Source organism: Styela clava, chromosome 2 (assembly GCF_964204865.1).
Source record: "Styela clava chromosome 2, kaStyClav1.hap1.2, whole genome shotgun sequence".
Classification (NCBI taxonomy): Eukaryota; Metazoa; Chordata; class Ascidiacea; order Stolidobranchia; family Styelidae; genus Styela; species Styela clava.
The window spans coordinates 6,032,335-6,055,452 of record NC_135251.1 but is presented as its reverse complement, the minus strand read 5'-3'; the positions used below and the strand labels follow the sequence as shown (position 1 = coordinate 6,055,452).

Genomic DNA, 23,118 nt, shown 5'->3' with positions numbered 1-23,118 from the left:
TAGCAAGGTCCCTGTCGCCTCGCGCGGCCCGGAAACCCCGGGAAACGGCAAGAAATCAAAGGATTACCTTATATGGAACGTCATGTGACCAACGTAGTGAAAGAGAAAGGCACTTTCGGTCTTTCGGGCCGTTTTTCGGGCCCTTCCCGTGGCGGGATCGTTCTGAAAAATTTCTCTGCTCATGGGGGGACCGTCAGCTCTCTTCAGACACCTCGGGCGTGTCTCTAGGACTTGCGGTTTTCTCTATTAGCCTTATTTACCCCGACTTTCGCAAGTCACTTCCCAACCACATAGCACGTTACACGTGCACCGAAATCTATCACCTATTCGCGCCTCACGGCGCGTCTGTTTGACAACAGGGTGCTACAACATCCAGAAGAGGTCGCTGCGCTACCCGCGAGGGAAAAGGGGATGTCTGTTTGAAATTGTTGTTTACTAAGTAGTGCTGTCGAGGTGGTTATTTCGAGTGGCACGTCGTCACGCCGGACGAATGGCGGAGATTCGTCCGGCGTAGGGTCCCCCGTCCATGTGCGCCAACTCACATAATTTGGAGGTACCCACTTCCGAGTTGCTCAATAGCAACATTGTTTCTTTTGGTTTATATACTAGCGATTTATTCTAACCTAACGTTTGTGGTGTGTGGATTGATTGACGGCTTGATTACCTTGCAACCTCTCTCCGTACCACAAAACCCCCGTTTTAATCCCTTTCCTGCGTTCCGATCGATCTGAATAATTTTCTGGTTCGTTTTGGTAAAAGTCCCTGCACATGTGCAAAGTTTCAGCCCGATCGGCCCGGCGGTTGTCTGGGAAATGCTCGTTCTACGCCCGAATCACAGTATGTACTTTCATCTACCATCGCCGAATGGGCGAGGCTTTAAACACGCCATGACTGACAGCTCGATTGGCCAATAACCGATTCGGGCCACTAAAAGCCCGTTTTGAAGCCCGCGATCGCTCTGAAAAATTTTCTGGGTCGATATGGTAAAGGTCCCTGCACCCGTGCAAAGTTTCGGCCCGATCGACCCGGCAGTTGCCTGGAAAATGCTCGTTCTACGCCCGACTCACAGTATACCTCAGAATTGTACCACTAACGCTCGACGCGCAAAATTTCACGAAATAAAAACCTTATGCACGAAGTACTTGCTGTTGCCTGACAACCTGCCTCGTCATCTCGGTTGACGCTCTTCAGAGGTACCCACCTCCGACCTCTTCACTATGAGTATATTTCTTTTTCGTTTATATAATAGCAATATACTTTTATCCCACCGTTTGTGGTGTGTGACTTGATTGACGGCCTGATTAACTTGCAACCTCTCTCCGTCCCACAAAACCCCTGTTTTGACCCTCTTCCTACGATGCGATCAATTTGAAAAATTTTCGGGGTCGTTTTGGTAAAGGTCCCCGCAACCGTGCAAAGTTTCAGCCCGATCGGCCCGGCAGTTGTCTGGGAAATGCTCGTTTTACGCCCACTCACAGTATATACTTTCTTCTACCATCGCCGAATGGGCGAGGCTTTAAACACGCCATGACTGACAGCTCGATTGGCCAATAACCGATTCGGGCCACTAAAAGCCCGTTTTGAACCCTTTTCCTAAACGCGATCGCTCTGAATAATTTTCTGGGTCGATATGGTAAAGGTCCCTGCACCCGTGCAAAGTTTCGGCCCGATCGACCCGGCAGTTGCCTGGAAAATGCTCGTTCTACGCCCGACTCACAGTATACCTCAGAATTGTACCACTAACGCTCGACGCGCAAAATTTCACGAAATAAAAAACCTCATGCGCGAAGTACTTGCTGTTGCCTGACTACCTGCCTCGTCATCGCGGTTGACGCTCTTCAGAGGTACCCACCTCCGACCTCTTCACTATGACTATATTTCTTTTTCGTTTATATAATAGCAATATACTTTTATCCCACCGTTTGTGGTGTGTGACTTGATTGACGGCCTGATTAACTTGCAACCTCTCTCCGTCCCACAAAACCCCCGTTTTAATCCCCTTCCTGCGTTCCGATCGATCTGAAAAATTTTCTCGGTCGTTTTGGAAAAGGTCCCTGCACCCGTGCAAAGTTTCGGCCCGATCGGCCCGGCAGTTGTCTGGGAAATGCTCGTTTTACGCCCACTCACAGTATATACTTTCTTCTACCATCGCCGAATGGGCGAGGCTTTAAACACGCCATGACTGACAGCTCGATTGGCCAATAACCGATTCGGGCCACTAAAAGCCCGTTTTGACCCCTTTCCACAAACGCGATCGCTCTGAAAAATTTTCTGGGTCGTTTTGGTAAAGATCCCCGCACCCGTGCAAATTTTCAGCCCGATCGGCCCGGCAGTTGTCTGGGAAATGCTCGTTCTACGCCCGACTCACATATACACTTTCATCTCCCATCGCCGAATGGGCGAGGCTTCGAACACGCCTTGACTGACAGCTCGATTGGCCAATAACCGATTCGGGCCACTAAAAGCCCGTTTTGACCCCTTTCCCAGAACGCGATCGCTCTGAAAAATTTTCTGGGTCGTTTTGGTAAAGGTCCCTGCACCCGTGCAAAGTTTCGGCCCGATCGGCCCGGCAGTTGTCTGGGAAATGCTCGTTTTACGCCCGACTCACAGTATACTTCCAAAATCGCAAAGTGACAAAAAACAAAAATGATTGCGCGCAAAGCGCTTTTCGTTTATATACCCATCGATCTATTCTATCCTAACGTTTGTGGTGTTTTCACACGCAAAACTTTCGAAGACCCTGGCGTGCGACCGAGAGGGGTAATTCCCTGTTCGACGGCGACAATACTTTCGTTTAAGTATCCTCTTCGAGAAATAAGTGACACTTTGATCGAAAACCCGTTCAAAAGCCTGCGAACGGCCGAAAACAAACGAAACTCGAGTGGGCGGGGTCTGGCACACGTTTAACCACCGCAGAGGGCGGGGGGGCCAGCCCCCGCCGCCCAAAGTACCCGAAAACATTGCCAGGGCTCGGACCGTCGCTCCCCCGTCCCGGAAACGCCGCGAAACGGACTCGAATTCAAACTGAGCGACTTGATTGATCGACATATTGACAGGTGACCGCGCCCCGATTTTCAACCCCCGTTTTGACCCCCTTCCTCCGACCCGATCGGTCTGTAAAATTTTCTGGGTCGTTTTGGTAACGGTCCCCGCACCCGTGCAAAGTTTTGGCCCGATCGGCCCGGCAGTTGTCTGGGAAATGCTCGTTCTACCCCCGAGCTGTAGATATACTCGAAACTACCAATACTCACGCTAAAAGCGCAACGTTCTCCGACAATAAAATGCTGACGCACCTTCAGTGCTCGCCTTGCCGGACCATCCAGCGTTGGCTAGTTCAGTAGGAGTCACTGCAATACTCTTTGGCCATAGATCAAAAGTTTTTAATCTGTCATATTCATTCACCATGTCAGGATTCCGAGGTTTTACTTTAGGTATGTTTTGACTTTCTTTTTGTTGCACCATTCTACAGTCTGGACATTTGTTTTGATGTTTAATCTGAAAATTTACCAGAATAATAAATTGTTCACAGATGATATTCTAATAAATTGTGTTATTCTAGTTGGGGCCCATAGTGGGAATGCTCTTATGTTTTTTTTTCAGTTTTCGATATTCATTTGTATTACAAAAATCGACGCTCCAGAAGTTTGTGTACCAATATGAGGGTAACTAATTTTGTTCGCCCCTTTAACATCAAGTTGTGTAAAGGGACTGAAATCTATGGGCAGGAATATATTCACTTGGCTAATAATACATACAGGCTCGAACTCGTAAAATAAGGAAAATCGGAATAAAATTGTACCCTAACGTGGTACACATACTTCAGGAGTACCCAAAAATCCACCCAGTTTATGTCATTGTCAAGACAAGGAAAATTATGAGATTCAAAACTATCCATTAAATGTCATGTCAATATTATTAGGGAAATAGGATGAGATAAAATTTCAGTTTGTAAAATAGAGAAAAAAATCCTGGCAGTCGTTAGGTCAGTTCACTAGTTATGTGTCTTATTGACTTTTACTCCAGGGATTTTTATAATACTGGGAAATTGGGTTAAATGCCAGACTTTCGAATTTATTCTATCTACCATGTCCTACCTAGGTGGTAGAGTTGATTTGTTTACATCCGGTTACACCAGTTACAGAGATTCACTAAACAGCAATAATTAAACATACCACAGGGTCATCCCCAGCTGTCCAATCTCGCAGAACTACACAACAAGAAAAGCGTTGCGTTCTGTCCATATCTCCGAGATAAAAGAATCCATTTCGAGACAATGATGCCGGAGTAACTTCTGAATCTATAGGCCATTTTTTGAAGGATTTAAGTCTGTCAATTTGAGAATACACAAATTTGATCACTAAGAAAATATAAATTGTTTCGGACTGCTCGTAATGGTCTCTCTTGAAAATAATTTACTAATTACTTATCTAACACTATTAGATGAGTCTGGCGGAGTATGGCACAACAATAGAAACTCTTATCAAATTCACCTGTCTTTCTCTTTCCGCAAATCTAGTCCGTTGAGTAGAAGCTTGTGTTTGGGTGAAGTATCAGCCATTTTTTTTGGATACTGGAGAAAAATTGAGCTGAAGCTTGTTTTAAGACCTGAGAATCAAATGCGTAGAAGTCTATTGAATAATTTCTATAAAGACCTATGCCATGGAGTTGAAATTTATCACTGCAAAATTTAACCAGGAATTTTTATCAAGTCACTCGACTGACTTGAGCTAATTTTCTTATATTATAGCATTTCAAAAAATATTTCCCCATTAAGGCAACTTCAAAATACAGTGATACGCATAAATTAAAATGCAGCATAAATTTTACATCATTAAATTTCTTGTAATAACTTCTTGGAACAACTTTTTGCTATTAAAATTAGGGGTATTATAACATAGAATTACTTTATTAGGAAAATTAAGTTTCAGACTTATCATACCTGAAAGTTTTGATCTCTTATGATATTGATGTTTGCTCGTTGCGGTAGCACCGTAATCATATTCTCTTACAACCTGGTAAGATAAAAAAAAATTTTTAATTAAATTTTAGTCATTACCGAATTCAAAACTTAAAAACAGCACAACCAGTTTTGAAAATATTCAAGTATGTGGAAATATACACGATACACCGATGTACTTGACAAGACTCTGAGTGGATGTTCCTCTTATCTTTTTTATGCAAAATTTTTATCATGATTGTTAACCATTCCTTATCAATGTTAGTGATCGTAACTATGTTGTAGCTTGCATCTCAAATGGAAACTTTAAACAGAAATATAGTTACCTGATGACCATCATAAACATCTTTGCTTCTTTTAGCTTTTAATTGTCGTCCTTGAATTTCCTGTCCACCTCGAAATGAAGAACTCTAAAGAGAATAATATTCCAATGCTAGAACAATAATAAAACCTTCAATTTTAATTCCTCAATTTCATGCATTTTACCTGTCTTTCACTGAATAAAAAAGAATCAGCGCTCACTTCACTTATGTCTGATTGGTCCGTGTCAGAATAAGACCCACTGAAAATGTATTTTTTCGCAATTTGAGATACAAGACATTCACAAAAAGTTAACAAATGATTTTATTCTCATACTCAGATTATACTTTCTTATTAGATATTATTTACCTTTGACTGATATCATTGCATTCCAGGCCTGAATCTTGGTCATCGCCAGGCTGTGTTGTGTTTCCTGGAGGGATCTGTCTGGATCCCCTTAAAAAAAAAATTGATTGTAACCGAAATCTTCACTTTTTTGCAACAATATTCCAAGTCGATTCAAAAGTGTTCTTGTAGACAAGGACGCAAATTATCCAGAACTTGCTCTCTCACTATTCCCCCAGGTATCGTAGCCCTAATGCGATCTCACACAAAAAAATCAGCACCACGTGTTCAACACTTGAAATGATTCGTATGTATGTACCAACTATATTATAAGTTTGAACTGAAGGCGTGTGAAAACATTGAGTACTACCGGTACGGTAGGTACGGTCAATCAATCAATGTTATTCGGTCACTCTGATACAAACAAAACACAAAACAACAACAAAGGGACAAACAAAATACAGAGGACCTGGAGGACGGGCATAACTTAATAAAAAAGTTAAATACGTACAAGTACGTGCCCGTCCCCCAAAAACAGAATAAAACAAAAACACGATGTAACATCGGGCAACAACTTATAAATTCAAATTAAAATGTGAGACGTGTATGTGCTTTTCCTATACAGATATATGGATTAAAACACTCGCTGACGAAAAATGGTGATGTTGTGGGCCTACTTCAATTATATTGCAAAAATAACACAGTGACAAATTTTTTTTTACTAAAAAACAAGCTTGGTAAATGGATTGGATGTTCCATAGCAGTCTATGCACGAATCATGGATTGGGGTATTGGGTTCTTTTGTCGTTTTCGGTTGGTTCACTTTAAAATCATTGTATCCGTTCCAATGCTTCCAACATTAATATCGAATTTCCACGCACGACCACCATTCAGCCATTCCAACAGGTGCAGTGATCCCATCTTTTCTACGCTCTGTTCCATCATACACGACTAGATTCATAAAAAGATCGAAACCTCGCAATATACCCGTAACAAATCGTCCACCATTCAACTTTAAATCCAATCTTTTATCCATAAACTTTTTTAATTCTAGTGGATGGGCTTTGTTCATGTTGATAATGCGCGATACAGATTACAGATACCGAAACATACAACGCGTAGCATTCACTAGTCTTTTCAAGCTGACACGTCCGCACCCGACGACGGTCGGAACCTTGTACAAGAGCAAAATCTGAATCTTCCCCACTTTACTAGGACACACAATTTCAAGGACCACCATTTGTCTGAACTTGTTTGCCTTTTCATAATTTAACCGTTCATTAACTTTGTTCGAGAAAGAAACTGAGCAGCTAACATTACTGAACTGGCGTCCCACGGTGAGACAGTTCGTCATTTTCATTGTTTCGAAGGAACTCGTCGGTTGTCAAATTTTGCAATCGCATGTATCATGGCGCTATCACAGTTCGTCATTTTTATTGTTTCGAAGGAACTCGTCGGTTGTCAAATTTTGCAATCGCATGTATCATGGCGCTATCACAGTTCGTCATTTTCATTGTTTCGAAGGAACTCGTCGGTTGTCAAATTTTGCAATCGCATGTATCATGGCGCTATCCGAGTCCTCTGCGATAGTGGGTTTCATAAGGATTTTGTATTGAGATGGTTTATAAAAACTCTTTTTGTAATTGTTGTAAAATTATAGCATAATAAAGCCTCTGTAATCTTTTAATATTATATATATTCATACGTTAAATTTACAAAGTCTGGCAACTTGTACAGCAGCAATTAAATTATTTCCGGGGAGTCACCCGGACATTCATTGACTTTTAAATATTTTCTCTAGGATTTTTGCGTCGACGTTGTGTAACATGCTATACACAGTTCAAGGCATGATGTAACCTTAGGCACTTAGCATTAAGGTAATGTTTTGTAGTAAATCAACGAGATGGCGTAAAATGATAACAAATATCATGACCTCGAAACAGAGTTCCGGAAATTTTGTAACAGATGGGTTTTTTTTCGTAATACACAATAACCTTCTAATATACGTCTATGAATCGAAATACTTACGTAGACGAATAAAAATGGTCTAATTACAATGAGAAAACGCTGAGTCAAAAAAACCCGAGGACCTGAATCTGGCCTAAATATTTTAGCGATATTTTTTCGCGGGCCTATTTCAAATATATGAGAAAATTCGGCGCCACATCATCACATCAGTACATCACATCAGTCAGGTTTTAAAGATTGATATATATGGTTTGTACAAATTATACCGTGTATATTGCATACAAAATGCTCTATAAATTTGTAAATTTACGTAAAAAGGTTATAGTATTCAAAAAAAAATTTTGTATATTACTGTACAGTATTTTAAATAAATTGTATGTTTTACGAAAGCAATTATATATGCTATAATGAGGTTTCCATATCAAAACTCGACGAAGTTACTGGATCGTTCCAAAATTTCCCGCTAAATTTACGTGACGATTGTCTTCTCACAATGTCTATTTCGTCGTAGCGTAAATCATTTATTGTATCATTATCACTTAGTGATAAAGCGTTTTTGTCAACTTTATACATCGATTCGTAAGTCCTTGTATCTGATAATATAAGTGGTGTTTCAGTGCTTTCATCTTTACGTAACGCTATTTCACGATCGGTATCTTCAAGCGGCGAACCCGAGCATGAAGGAATCTCTTCTTCGTACGAAAGGTCTGAAATTGCATTGCCCTCTATTTATATTTTTATGTGTTATCGATGAAAGAAGTCGTAATATGATAAATATTGAGTTAATCAGCAAATTTTTCTGGCGACCAATAAACCCAAAACAACGTGTATTCCAAAGAACCACTGCTTATAAATTGAATCTTGTCGATTGATGGATAGTGCTGAGCGTTAAAACACACCTGTCATTGCAACCCAGCGCAGGTTCGAATCCCAAAATGACGTAAATTATGTGCGAGCGGATTGCTGGATTCCTCGCTGTTGTAGGGTGGTTCATGTATTGCTGGTTGGTTACGGCTTCATCCACCCTCAAATACCTGTATCTGTATAAACAAATAACTACTATGAATTACTATGAAATTCCTATCCTAAGCTTTGAAACGGCCAAATATTCTAGCAGATAGTTGTATAGAATACCTGTACTATCCTCATGTTGCAGAAATCTAACATTTCTCTTTTTCTTGACGCTATTGTTAGTTTTGACTTCCGACGACAAGGAATCTGACTTCTCGCGAAAGCTATGGAAATGCATGAATTGACTCGTCTTCGGACGCGGACATATCTTTTCTTTGAAAACTTGTAAGATTCGCCATAGCGCACTTGAGTAAATCAGTGGGTTGATTGCGCTGTTGATCGGTAAAAGTACCGCACCTGGAATCAAAATTTAGTTTAAAATTAAAAGTAATATATTTCCATTTAAAGCGTTTGGGGGGTACATTTACAAATTAACAACCTAAAATTCAATTTTAGTTCTAAATATTTTAAGCCAAACGTTGCTCACCATATTAATGAGGTATTCGTGCAGGACTCCCATTTATACTTAAGATAGGCCTATGTACGTTTTTTATATATAAAGTTTTTTTTTACATTTGAATTTTTTTTATTGTTTATCTGCCCAAGTCTATTTCCATTCACCACGCCGCTTATTCACAAAAAAATTGGCTCTAGTGTCTATCACAGTATGTTTACTTTTGCCTAACAAATGTCTTTGTTATTAGAAATATACGATTTATCGGATTATTGTATTATTTCTTCGTCGATCAATAAACGAAAATATCAGTCAGAGACCGAAGACTTATCGATCGAAAGTTAGAGGATCCCAAAACAGCGCTTTTACTCCATAGTGACACCTTGTGTCCCATCACTAATTATTTAATAACTCGCTAATTATACGATATAATTCGCCCAAAATCAATAGGCTTCTGGTCCGAGATAAGATAAATGCACATGCAAAGTCTGGAGCAGACTCAATCTCGTTTTCGTGAGAAATCGTGTGCATCTAACAGACAAACAGACAGACAGACAAATACCTATCAACATACTTACCGATTAAAATCGATAAGTAATAAGCAATACCTGTTATGTCAACTGCATCTCTATTTACGGATATCTTTCCAGCCAATTTCAAAATAGACATCAAGCATATTGGCAACCAGCAAGCAACGTCGGTGGCAACTGAAAGATATTAACAAAAATTTGACAATGGTTTAGTAATTTCTATATATACCAGTGTCGTCTATACCAGTGGTTTTCTAATCCTTTATTCTTTTGTGGCTCATTTTCAGCGCCAAAAGGAATCTTAAGCTCACAAAAATTTTAATAAAATATTCCAGGCATCAAAAAGATGTTTTTTGATAATAAAACTATATAAACAACACAGTGAAAGCGTCAATGACCAAATTAATACTTGTGTCTGTTATCAGCTTGTCAAGTTTACTTTTCAAACATTGGTTCAATCTGAAGCTTATATTTTCTCTCTTCTCAATTTGTAAATCATGGCGTTTCCTCAGGGCCCACTTGCAGGCATGAGAGAAAGCGTTGATGAACACTGATCTATGAGATTAGTTTAAATTATACTTACCCAATAAAAATATCTTTTTCTGCATAGCTTTGTTATCCCTTCTCCACTGTTTTGATCGCTTCCGAACACTCTTTCTAACAGCCGGTCTGGACGACGTTTTGTATATTACAATGTACGCAATTGTGATGTAACAAAATGCACAGAAATTGTAGATGACAATTAATGTGGCGAATAACCAAGCTGTGTCTCCCGGCTTGGGATATAAGTTTGGAATGCAAACGGCGTACCAGTTGTAAAAACCTAAATTTTTGAATGAGATTAAGTGATATAAATATAATTACAAAAAAATGATCATTTACTAAATTTTCTCGTAACTCTCATGTCGTAACTATCTATTCGCAAAATTTAGATGATGGATGCTCTCGCAATTAGTGAATTACATTCAAGGCTCAAAGCAAGAGTATCATCCATATACGCATTTGCTCGATAAAACAGTTATATGGCGAACCAAGCAATTTCGTCATGTATTGAAGAATGTCCTGGCTCATTGCCTCTCCTGTGATCTATGCATTTTGCGTTTGGACCATTGCAAACCATAACTTACCAAATGGTATTACTCTATTGAATTCCCAATCTGGGTGTATGCCGACGATATCGAGATCTCTAAGAAATTTCAGCATTATGGTCCATGAGTAATCTGAAAAATATTGTCAGGTTCAATATCACGAAATCGTTAGAAAAGCTTGATATTTGACAAGAAACTAACTTGTGCGCCGTTTCGGTACAATGGTATTGGTATTGATGTTCTTAGGAAAAAGTTTAGGCGCTCCCGCAGTATGTGCACCAAGATGGCGCACAACCTGCTAACCCTTACTTGGTACATATTTTATGTTCAGGTTGTATGCCATCTTGGTGCACATACTACGGTGGCACCAAAGTTCATTATGGTATGTTGGAAAAATTAAAACTAAATAATTGTCATTGGATGAAATATAAATTAATGAACAGTAGAATCTAGAGTGCACGTGAGTAACTGTCGTTGAGAAATTTCCAAAGCCGCTGTTACATGCGTATATTTCTCGTTTGCTTGCCCTCAAACTGCTGTAGTTATGTAAACTAGTTATATAGCAAGTAATAATATGTTGAGTTATTTCAAACCTTGTAATTTTCCAGTTGAATTATACGTAACAGTATTTAATCTGATAACCGCTTCTCTCAGCCCGGTTTCTCTGACTTTATCAAAAGGTAGGAAGGTCACGGGAAGCCAATAACTTTCGGTAAAGTAGTCCATAAACGTGTCAATCTACGTAAAATAATCAAACAAGATCATTCCGTTCAACTTATCTGACTATCTGCCATTCCGCGTTTTTGATTTTTGAAATTCACGGAAATCATGATAAAAAGAATCATTTATCAATTCTACTTTTTAGCGCCACCTATATTGCACTTTTCTCCACATCGCTCACGCGGTAATATTTGAATTGTTTGTTTTTGTATCGTGCATAATTTCAACTAGATTTTGCTGTTCGCTGTCTGTTTAATATATGTTTTATCAGCGAAAATGAGCGTGGACCAACCAAATATTGAAAAGTAAGAACGCGCGCCTTCAAGAGACAGTTTTTAATTGCAGTTTATCAATGTATTCGCTCACATTGCATATGTGCACAAATTATCAGCCATTACGAACACACTTGCAATTGATCATACTTTAAATATTCAGAGCTTTAAATCTCATTAAGTATAATTGAAACTAGCAAGGGATATCTGTTTTTTGATGTCACGGATTCTACTTAACTCTTTGAACTCTGACGGCTCTGAGCGAAGTTACTCGCTCACCCTGAAGGTTCGCGGCGCCGTATTGGTAGAACAATAAAATAAGTCTAAATACTGGCTATTTGGCACGCTTATAACTTTTTACCAATTATAGGTAGCACGTTGTGTGGCATTTCAACGAAAGGAAATTTTATCGTGCATTCAGAATGTATTTTCCATTTCGAATTACATTTTGTCAAAATTAATAAAATTGACTCTAATCTAACAGTGATTTTTCAGCATGTAAGTGAATTATGGCTCCAAATTTTGTTATTTCGGTACAAAATATACTGCCAATAATTGATGTTCATAAAGAGTTCTTTATAAGCTTTTTGTTGATATTCGAATTATTATTGTGGCTGCCGTATAACCAATTTTATATTCAAATATTCAATTGTGTATCAGTGTGCGGGTGAACAACTTCGATAAGCGGCCATGACGCACTGATTACGCAGCTACGCAAAAGCCGATCACGTGACTAACGTCATAAAGATGTTGATACGTACGTTCGGGACGTATTGCGTGGCAAAATGCGCAAGATAACTTTCACGAAGACGTTCTCAGCGGGACATCGGTCGCCGAGTTTCGATATGATTTTAACCCCGTATGGATTGAAGCACCGACGAAACACACGAAATAACATGCCCAGCAGCAGTGAAAGCCTATAATTCATTCATGGGAGGTACTGATAAAAACGACCAGTTGACACGCTTACAAAAGTGCATGAGGCATTATAAATGGCTAGAACAACTATTTGAAGATCTCGCTGGAAAAGGCAATATGTTGACGGAAAAATGCAAATTTGTGCAACCACAAGAAGATTTAACAGATATTAAAAGACTGCAACTAAACGTACGACACGACATATATAAACCACAGAACGCCAGTTCTATTAATAGATGCGTCGTATGCAGCAAAATTTACAATATGGTCAAAAAAGCCAATCCAGCTGCGAAAGACAAACCTTCCGAAACGATGCAAAACACTATATAAATGCAAATACTGTAAAGAGTACCTATGCATAGGTAACGAAACCAACAACCATTGGTATGACTGGCACAACAAAGTGCAATATTGGATTTAGGCGACTCTTATCTGCATAATATTTTCATGTTCTTCATTGTTCCGAGCACAACAAAGTGCAATATTCAATTTAAAAATGTTAGCAAGCAGTCTTTTATGCACATACATTTTTCATGGTCTTTATTGTTTCGTTATTTGCTGATAAAATCATAATCTTGTTCATATTGCGTATACGTAACCACAACGTGATGGGGCTTGAGCGGGCAGTCAAAGCGTAGTGCGAATTTTGGAGGCGTAGAATCGGGTTAATGGATTACTTTCTGCGAACATTTAAATAATAACATCTCGATCTAACGTTATTGCGGATATCGTCACGCTTTGTTGGATTTCCGTAATATACGTAAAGTTGTGCGTGACGACACGTAGCCTCGCTTCAATGAGAACGTCATTTTGACGCAGCGTCGCTGTTAAATTTACAGAAAATCAAACATATTTGGCCATGAAATTTGAATGGCTCATCATAAAATCGTTTTGGATACATCTTTAAAAAGCTATTTAAATTCTCTAGAAATATTGTCGATTGTATATTAGGTTTTTTAGGCAGAAAATAGTCAATTTTTGATATTTAATTTTTGTTTCATTAAATAATTTTACACACTCTTTTTTTGCCAATTATCCTCAGATAATTGGAAAATATAGCAGCAATATTTGAGGTGTAGATAGTTCTAATGGCCAGCTTTCATACAGTATAAGACTTACTTAAATATCTATCATGGTTCTTGAGATATGAGGGAATAAAGTTGATTGATTTTCACGCAATAAACTGGCCGGTAAACCGGCCAGCAGGGTGAGAGATCAAGAGGTTAACCAGTTAATCTGAATCTTACCAACGGTATTGTAGCCACAATTATTGAAACTATCCACGTCGCAATGCATGTGATCACTGAACTATGAACGACCTTTGAACTTTCAACCTTGAACGGGTTCAAAGTTCCATATAATCTGTAAGACGTCATCTGGACAAGGATGAGAACTAAAACAAAATTAAAATGACAGCCGAGCGTCATTCAGGTCGAAATATATCACAGAATGAAGTTCTCGTTTGAGCATTCGAAGACTAATAAGATTTCCTCGTTTTATATAAATAAGGGCAAGCCAGCATTTCCCAGGTGTTTCAATTTTACGCGTTTTCTGAGGTCCACTAAAAAAATTACAATGGCGATATGCCACTAATTTAACATTAAACTGTATAAGAATACTAAACTAAATACTGTATGTGAATCTGTTTTTACTTGTCCTAAAAACTCAAACCGTTACTTAATTTTTTCGCAAATTAATCACATAAACGAATAAAAAACCTGATGTTTGACTTGACAATTTATTAATAAAACCCAGAGTGACACATGTAGAACTGGATCTCCATGCTCGGTCTGTAACGCAGTATCTGAAAGAAAAAAGGAAAATGCTCAAATGGAAAACTTAATCTTAATTTGCTGTAATTCTCAGTATATTGCTTAGTATCAAGGCATATGTACGTGGTGCGCATATTGCCAACCGTAGTTGGTTGACTTTCCGTTCATTGGGCGGTAATTTGGTATATTCAATCCTCACACACGTAGTTATGACTGGCTGGCTTTGTTTGGGGATAATAGTGCGTGTCCGAACACTCCATTTTTAGTATCTACGTCTACGTCATTATGATAGATTGTTTACGCAAATTTTATTTTTTTGTTTGAATTGACCGTGTAGAATACTCTGATAAAGAGTATTTTCAGTTCATCTTTAGGTAAACTTGTAAGTTTAGGCTACTTGTTTTTCATGCGTTTTGAAATAATATATTTTTAAGCTTACTTGCCATTACTAACAAACGACTGGATTCCAATAATCAGCAAGTAAATTCCCATCAGAAAATCAGAAGCTGCAAGATTTGCCACGAATATTCTGTTGCATTTTGCTAATTTTCCTAGCTTGCCGACATCCCAGTCTTTGAGTAGTTCGGCCAGTGTCTGCCAGATAACCACTGCGTTTCCGAACAAGGCAAGAAATCCCATAACCCACATCGCTGCTATCTAAAACAATAATATTGAATAAGACATCGGAAACTTTTTAGCAATTTGTTGATATTGATTAAGCTGGAACGAAATTCGAATAAATCCAAATTTAAATGTGTTTTTGAAAATTAAAATATTCTGAGCTTCTCTCTAGACAATTGTGTAATCCAATTTGCAGATATCTACACCACAAGCAAACTTAGTAGATTTATTTGGAAAAAAAAGTATATAAATTTCACATACCAGGAATGGGCTTCTAATTAAAGCATCTCTGTGCATCATGAAACTTCCGCTTGTCGTCATTATCATTCTTCCGCATTCGTCACTTCCGCTGTCGCAATCACGAGCGCCATTGAACCGGTGCGTCCAGTTAATGAACAGTGGAGATTTTCCTGTAATACAAAAATTGGAATAGTAGAAATTAGTGTATTTGCCAACTTGTGAAAGTGAACTTGTGAACTTGTTGTGAAAGTGTAATTTTCGAAACTACAAGAGAGCAATGCTCAAATATATGGACACGTTAATCGGAGCGAAGCCGTCCTTACCGTACCTCAGCGAAGCAGTCCTTGCCGTACCCTTGACGCTACCGGTACCTACGCTTAGCAAAGCAGAAATTTTGTTACACACTACCGACGTTCGATGAGCATCAATGATGTGATCAAAAGAACAAGAAGAAGAGTGCCATCATAAAAACCAATCCAATACGTGTCAAAAAAACGAATCCCACAGTGCTATCAGGAATAATTAAAATGAATGAAAGTAAAAGCCATCTAAAGAAAAATCCTTTATCCTTTACCACTGAAAATTTCAGAGCAATTGGTCCAGTAATCAAAGTGAAAAGCGACTTTTTAGGTTTTCCACTAGGTGTCCAATAAGTGTCAAAGAACAACAACAACATAATAGTGAAACGATCGGTATGTCCACTAACGTGTCCAATATTGTAATTAAATTTACCACGTAAAGGTGTTGAGCGATCATCGGTTATAACATAACGGCCGAAAAACATAATTATATAGAGAAAATTAAAAAACAGTATTTACCTAAACAATAAAAATGTGTTGAAGTTGAACATTTGGCTTCGTCATTTCCGGTTGTGACGCAATCACTGACGCCATTGCATACTTTATCACCGGATACCAACTCGGTTTTTTCAGTATCATTCGTTGTTGCTTCGTTGCATTGTAGAAACGTGCCGTTGTCATGGGAATTTGTAACGTCATCACAGAAATCATGACGTAACCAACAATCTGGTGAGCACTCGTCATCGAAGTTCGGACAATCTACTTTTCCGTCGCAAAATGTTCCAATGAGATTGTGTCCTGTTAAAAATGATGATCCTAGTTTATTCTGGAATCGCCGCTACAAAAACACGTAAAAAATAGGGAATTTAAAAATATATATTTTTTCAATACTCGAAGGGCAGACTATGAACAAAATCCTCCACAACTTATTTGGCTGAAACTACAAATAAATGACATTCCACAATTCGACATGTTATCAAAGTTATTTCATAATCTTTTTAATAGCATTATTATGGCATTTGAATCACGGTTTTGTGTCATATGATTTTTGTGCCCTAACCCTGTTTTCTGTCTAATTTACAATTTAAGGTGCATTTTTTACTACGAGAAATATTGTAACTTGTCAACAAATCTATTGAATAGTAACTCACCATTGCAAAAATAATCGCTCCGAGGGCAATATTCCTCGTCATCTCCGAATGGGCAATCTATTATTCCGTCACATACTTGGCGAAGTTTCAGACAGTAATATGGGACGTCATCGCCAATGACGTCATGTTTAGTCGAATTGCGTTTTTCTTTGGATCTGTGACTGTTGCACAAGATTTCTCCTATGCGACAGGTACTGGCCTCAGTTTCGTCAGTTGTGTGCCTCAAAGACTCGGAGTACCTGTGAATAAAATTGGTTAATATATTTAACATATGAACAAACTTAGTCAAATTAAATAAACATCAGGTCTAATCGGTGCTACTATAGTACGAGGTCTATAGCCATATGCCACCAGAGTGCTTATAGTATCGCCTCTTAGTTTTAATAAAACATGGACCAATTAAAAACGCCGGTTTTTTCGCAAATTTTATATAAAAAAAATTCAAAATCATATGCTTATCAATTTCCAATTGTTCAAATCATTTCAACTCTAAACCACCAATACCTCATTTGATCGCATATGGGATTTCTCAACAACTTCGCAGCTGATCTTCGTTTCCTTGAATTACGCTTCACACATATGCATTCGTCTGATAAGTCGGGACAATCTATGATACCATCACAGACCTGCAACGACAAAAAGTAGTTATATAATAGCGGGTAATTTACGGTTATTCCTATTTTATTTTTCCTTTGCGATTATACCACCCGGTGTCGCTATTTCACCGCCCAAAGCACTTCAACTATTATTTCGAGAAAGGGATTCTAAAGCTTTCATAACGTTCAAAGACTTGGTGTCAATAGCGCATAATATTTTTGGATTACTTGGAAAAAATATCTCGGTAGCGGCTGCTTATTTAGGGAACTTTTCGTAGCGAAACATCACATAAAATTTTCATCGCGATTGCTGTTATGCAATGCATTTTCCATATGAATTCTAATGGGGTGCAATGTGAACGTTCACGACAATTCATAGTTTGCCCAATATCCAAAACTCCCGACAGAATATTGGTCTTGTCCTGAGAAACCAGCTCAACCTTGAACTCGAGTTCCACAAAATGCGGCGCGAAACTAAATTTGTCACGCGCTATTTCCGTAACAAAATAAATGAACTGGCATACCTGCGTTCTAGATATAACCATGCTTCCATCCAAGCAACGAAAACAGAGCGATGGTGTGACCTCATGTCTTGAATTGGAACACTTGTCTGATCCGTCAGCACAGTCTATTACGTCATCATGTACCATTGATTGAGGTAGAACGCATCTCCTGCATTTCAAAAATTAGGAATTAGCGCAGTATTTTTTTTCTTGAGCGACAACTGCCTATTTCTGTTTTATATTGAGCACCAGGTTCGAATCCTGCGAGAGATAATTATGGCGAATACTGGATTCATCATGGCGACATGACGGTTCGCGCGGGTAGATCTCGTACATCTAATAAAATGAACTGATAAAAAATACCCGATCCCGACCTGGGCTGGCATTCGGAGGACAAGCCGTGTTTTTTATGAGTAGGCCATCTTACAATCTGTCTCATTGGGAATAAATCCCAATATTCGTCTTCATGATAACGTCTTGTCTCTAGTCAATGAAAAAAGTAATACGCCTCGTAAAAGTTCTTACAGTTTTCTTCACATCACCGTATAATCTTTGAGTCAGATTCAATTTTTCATGTATATAATTATTATTAACTCATAAATTTTTAAATCGTATCTAATTTAGTTGACAGAACATTTCCAGACTTCCGAGATTAGATGTACTAAGTATAGTCAACGGGTTGTCGCTAATTGCCATATTTGGAGCAAAACGAAACTACAAAAACATATTTTAATGCCACACCTACTCCGTTTCTTTTCGCTTCCCTCCCGGGCAACAATACATTTGAATCCGGTCCCTGAATAGATTTCGTCACTACCGTCTTCGCAATCTATTATACCGTCACAAATTTGTCTTCTCTCGATAGTTTGATTGTTGTTGCATTGAACATTCTGTGAGGCAACCATAGAGCAGACAATAACTGAAAATAATGCAAAAAGTTTAAAATTGTGATTTATCATTGTAGGAAGATGCCAAAAGGATTTCGAAATATGAAATAAAGCTACAATTTTCCCGATCTTATATATTTCGAACGCTTCTTGATAACCATATTTGCGTTTCAATTTAAATAAACCTGACTTCGCTTAACTACTCACTACTTAGTCTGTTCGCTCAAATTCGTAATAAATACAACATGTGTTTACATGTAAATATTGATGTTTACGATGTTAGTGAGAAAAGCTCCATCGTATAAATCAATTCAATTTTTTTATCAGGTTGTGGCTGAAGGGACTACACGCTGTGATGATAAAATGATCATGTCATTCACTAATTTTGAAATATTTGGCTAATAAAATTGAGTATGTAAGTATTTATTAAATTTAAAAAATATGTCATCTGGATTATCAATTTATCTGCCAATTCTGATATATCGTACAGCTGACGGAATCAAATTCAATAACACGATAATCGGCAAATATAGCAAAATAACTGAAATGAAAACTCTAAATTCCCGACATTGTAGATTTTAAGTAGATACCGTAACCTTGGGTTACGATGCCTGAGAACCATCTTTCGTTTCCCAGTGGCTCCCCTTCCCCAGAAAAACTGTGTGTTCAATTTACTTTTCTATGAACTTTCTATGCTAATTTGCACTATACGGTAGAAATGAACTTGGCTACGATTATAGAAATACGCCCAGATAACGATTTATTCTTGAAAAGCGAAATATTTGCCCCTCACAGGAATTCAAAAAAATGAGGCCTACTTTTATTAGACCAGTGCTTCCCAACCATTTTTGATATATTCCCCCTTTTGCCTATTTTTTTCATCTCTCTTTCACTATGTATAAAACTCTGTTTCCGTTATTTGTTTAATATTCAAAGGATTAATTATTAGCCTTTGTACCAGGTGTCACGATGTCATAAAAACATGGAAGGCACGATATCATAAAAACGTGTTTCAATAATTAAAAATTAGCGAAAAAACAAAAAAAAATTAGCCTTCTAGCGGAAAGAAAATCTTTAACAACTGAAAATTTCAAAGCAATTGGTCTATTGGTGAATGGGAAAGGGATTTTTTCATAAAGTAGCAAGAAGATGAATAATAACAACAACATGATAACAAAACGATCCATAGGTCCACTTAGTGACCAATAACTAAAAAGTGTTAGTGAAGCTACCAAGAACACAAAATATTATTGCTGTATCTCTCCCCAAAAATAACAAAATGGGGGGGGGGGGGGTGGAATATCTCCCCGAATGTGAAACGTTGGGTTAGGCTTTATCCATCGGCTCGAATGTGTGTAAAAATCAATCACTCAATTCTAATAATCATTTTAAATTAGATAATATCTTTTTCAAAAATAACGAATGAATAACTCCTATCGTCACGGCGTGTAGGCACTATTATACCTGTCATAACTAGGCAAGAAATCCAATTGATTTATATGACGGAGATTTCCTCAAAAACATCGTAAAATAAATGCTCGTAAACATAAATACATGGGAAATGTATTTATTGAGGCTTAATAGAGTGGTTATTATGTGGGTGTGTATTTGCTCTAGTTCACGTAGTGAAATCTTGGGTTGTGGGCTTTTAGTATCATCATTATATTGTGATCAGAATACTTTTATGTGTGTTAACTTCGAATAATAATTGATCATTTGTCAGAGACTTATTTCTGGCCGGTTTAATCATAATTTCTCAGACAGTAAATGAATTGTCCTGACGCAGGTATAGCGAATTCTGCTTATTCGGCCACTAAGCACTGATGTCGAAATTTGGTGTGTTTTTTTATATTGTATGAAACGAAGTAATAAGTTAAATTAGCCTTTTTAAATAAAAGTTGAACTTTCAATCGCCCATATAATATGCGTTTGAAATCTCTGACCCATTTGAGCATGACCTGTACGACAGGGGGTTGCATAAGCCAACCATTATGTTTGTACAAAGTGTACTTTCAAAATGTGATAAAATGAACAACTGACTTACTGACATAAGTTCAATCATTCCTGTTCAATAGGAATCATTCAATGAGCAGTATTAGAGACCGAGGTAAACCACATAAACATTACCCGCACAATTGCAGTGTTTTATCCAGATTTAATCGTTTTCATGGATTGTGACCAGGTTCAAAGAATCGGAAATGTGGATTTTTTATTGGTACGATGTCATCATTTCTCAGATTTCTTTTCGCTTTTTTGACAATATTGGGCTATGAGACGATAATACTTCTAAAAGTCGGCAGCTCTTTCAAAATAAATGAATAAGAGCATTACGTTTTCGGACTCAGATTTTTTTCCCGACCACGCAGCTCAGGTTGTAGTGCTTAGTAATATAAAGTTATAGATCCTATTTATAACCCCCCTTTAAAAATACCCCTGCCAATGCTTAATATAAAAAATAAAAAAACAGTTATTATTCAGTTAGGGTTTGGGTTACGAATACATGTTGCGATGGAAATTCAAATTTTTGAATTATTTCTAACCCAAACTGTATTACTAATTTGATATTTAAAAATGTGGCGTGGATGATATTCCCAAATCCCACATTTTTTCATTAGTGGCGGTGGTTTGGTACAAAAGATCCAAATTTCATTTCTTGTGAACGAACCCTGGTTATTTTAGTAATTCTATAAACTACCTGAATTATATAACATCGATTCACTCGACCTAGAGAATATTACATAAAAATAAAACGTTCTTACCTGAGAAAACAATTGCCCAATCTCGGATGTGGTAATTTATTGGACGTATGTCTTCCATCACGGACCCATATACGTAACTGTCGCCTGTCAGACTTAGTAACTCCGAATTCACATAACACTAACTGTTTAAACAGAAATCACAGAAAATATTTGCAAGTGTTTGATGCGTGATTTCACCACAATAAAACATTTCAAAGCTTTTTAAGAATTCCGTTTTTACATGCTGCGTTTTAACTCTTAATATAATCCTCTCTGTACCAGGCTAAAACTGACAAAGCTGTAAATTCCTTAATACCGTTTCCTGATGACGGAAGTTTGTAAAATTTAGTTTACTGAAATTCAAACTAAAATGCAAGCGAAATTTCTATTTTAAATGTATAATAATTTGCTCCCGCAACAGAGTTGTAATCAATGCCAATTCGCGTATACCATGAAACTATCCATTTGGACACAAAATTGAAATAACAGATGAACTACCTTAACTGCCATGCAATATGCTACGGAAAATAACTCGTCACTGTTTAAACGCCTAACGCTATACCATGGCATCTTTCGCTCAGGTCACGCATTTAAAGTCCAGGACAAACAGTATTTCGATACCGACAGCTCACGAGAAGTCGTCGAGTAATAAGTAGTTTAGTGTTTAACGAATGAGCAAGGTAAATATTGTCTAAAGTAAAGAAAAATTGGTGTGTCGCTCGTAAATTTTATTCCCGGTCGAATACGGTTGGATCGCTGCTTTAATACAGATGGGTTTGTACGTAAACAATTAGAGTTGAAGATATTTCGGTTTGAGAGACCGATTTAAATAATTAATAATACAGATGTGGGGCACACACGTCAACAATTGGTGTGGTAGAATGTTCGGTTTGGAACACCGATAGAATTATAAATTATGCTCCTGTCGGAAGTCCAATTAGAAAATAACGATTTATATTTCGTATCACACCATTATATTTATTGATTTGTGGCTGCTTATCTGAAGTGTATGTTGCTATTGAATATGCTGTTTGACTACCATATCAGTCAGTAAAGGTCCCTGATTTTAAATGTTCATAGTGAATAAAAAAAATTTGTTGTCGCAAATTAGATATAAATAGCCTCAGCTCAATTTCCCGATACTCCCGTAGTATGTGCACCTGGTTAGAGTTAGGCCGTAATTTTATTCCGATTTTCCTTATTGTAGTCTCACTGCGGGTTCGGGGACTGTCTGTGTTAGTCAAGTGAATATACCCCCTGCCCATAGTCTTTCATCACTTTACACAACTTGATGTAAATAAGGCGAACAAGATTAGTTATCTCCATATTGATACACAACTTTCCGGAGCGCCCATTTTCCCGCCATTATATTCAATAGACCTACCTGTGGCGTTGTTTGGGGTGAAAGACGTTTAGAAAATTTAGTGAAGCCTGTACCATGGCCCACAAGTAAACATGAGTCGTGAATGGTTCGATTGAAGAGACCGATCGGATAAAAAAAATTACGTTGTTATCGAAAATGCGAATAGATTGTATTATATTTAATAAATTGTGGCTCTTATCTGGGGAAAATTGATATGACTGCTCAAGTCAAATACCTAAATATCCCATTTTGAATGGCCAATGTTTATAACAATTTGGTGTGTATAAAAATTATATATTTCTTGGGTCCCAGATCCATGCACCACGTCCCATGCTTGTACTAGTCTTGTTCGAGGTAAAAAGTGAATAGATAAAGATTTCAGTTC

At 37.8% G+C, this 23,118-nt stretch overlaps 2 protein-coding genes across 3 annotated transcripts in view; both read right to left on the bottom strand.

The window, feature by feature from the left end:
• The window catches only part of LOC120335684 (inhibitor of apoptosis protein-like), a 67,356-nt gene extending 60,682 nt beyond the window's left edge, over positions 1–6,674 (bottom strand). The window contains exons 1-8 of the mRNA XM_078118974.1: positions 6,550–6,674; positions 5,627–5,713; positions 5,444–5,519; positions 5,284–5,367; positions 4,940–5,012; positions 4,491–4,605; positions 4,173–4,326; positions 3,324–3,495 (exon numbers count right to left, since the gene is read on the bottom strand). Coding sequence (XP_077975100.1) covers positions 3,324–3,495; positions 4,173–4,326; positions 4,491–4,605; positions 4,940–5,012; positions 5,284–5,367; positions 5,444–5,519; positions 5,627–5,713; positions 6,550–6,674 — 886 coding nt within the window. The remainder of the gene's footprint in view (positions 1–3,323; positions 3,496–4,172; positions 4,327–4,490; positions 4,606–4,939; positions 5,013–5,283; positions 5,368–5,443; positions 5,520–5,626; positions 5,714–6,549) is intronic.
• A 1,124-nt stretch (positions 6,675–7,798) lies between these two features.
• Positions 7,799–21,868, bottom strand: LOC120336150 (uncharacterized). 2 transcript variants are annotated; one of them, XM_039403758.2, is made up of 16 exons: positions 21,392–21,868; positions 18,487–18,664; positions 17,767–17,914; positions 17,151–17,272; positions 16,647–16,885; positions 16,015–16,293; positions 15,218–15,366; positions 14,775–14,992; positions 14,282–14,367; positions 13,811–13,956; positions 11,247–11,391; positions 10,693–10,785; positions 10,149–10,388; positions 9,644–9,742; positions 8,705–8,938; positions 7,799–8,277 (listed from the first exon to the last, which is right to left on the bottom strand). In XM_039403758.2, exons 1-16 carry the CDS (start codon positions 21,447–21,449, stop codon positions 7,973–7,975), a joined length of 2,739 nt encoding a protein of 912 aa, XP_039259692.2. In that variant the 5' UTR covers positions 21,450–21,868; the 3' UTR covers positions 7,799–7,972. The 2 variants fall into 2 exon arrangements, with proteins under 2 accessions (XP_039259692.2, XP_039259694.2); XM_039403760.2 differs by lacking the exon at positions 21,392–21,868 and having other exon boundaries at positions 18,491–18,653.
• Positions 21,869–23,118: the final 1,250 nt, after the last annotated feature.

What these genes read in the sequence shown, in the direction of transcription:
- LOC120336150 (XM_039403758.2), bottom strand. Translation starts at nt 21,449, where the DNA reads ATGGAAGACATACGTCCAATAAATTACCACATCCGAGATTGGGCAATT. An exon ending in AACACATTTTTATTGTTTAG is followed by an intron (nt 15,367 to 16,014) that starts GTAAATACTGTT and finishes TTTGTATTACAG; the next exon opens with GAAAATCTCCACTGTTCATT. An exon ending in TTCAACTGGAAAATTACAAG is followed by an intron (nt 10,786 to 11,246) that starts GTTTGAAATAAC and finishes AATATTTTTCAG; the next exon opens with ATTACTCATGGACCATAATG.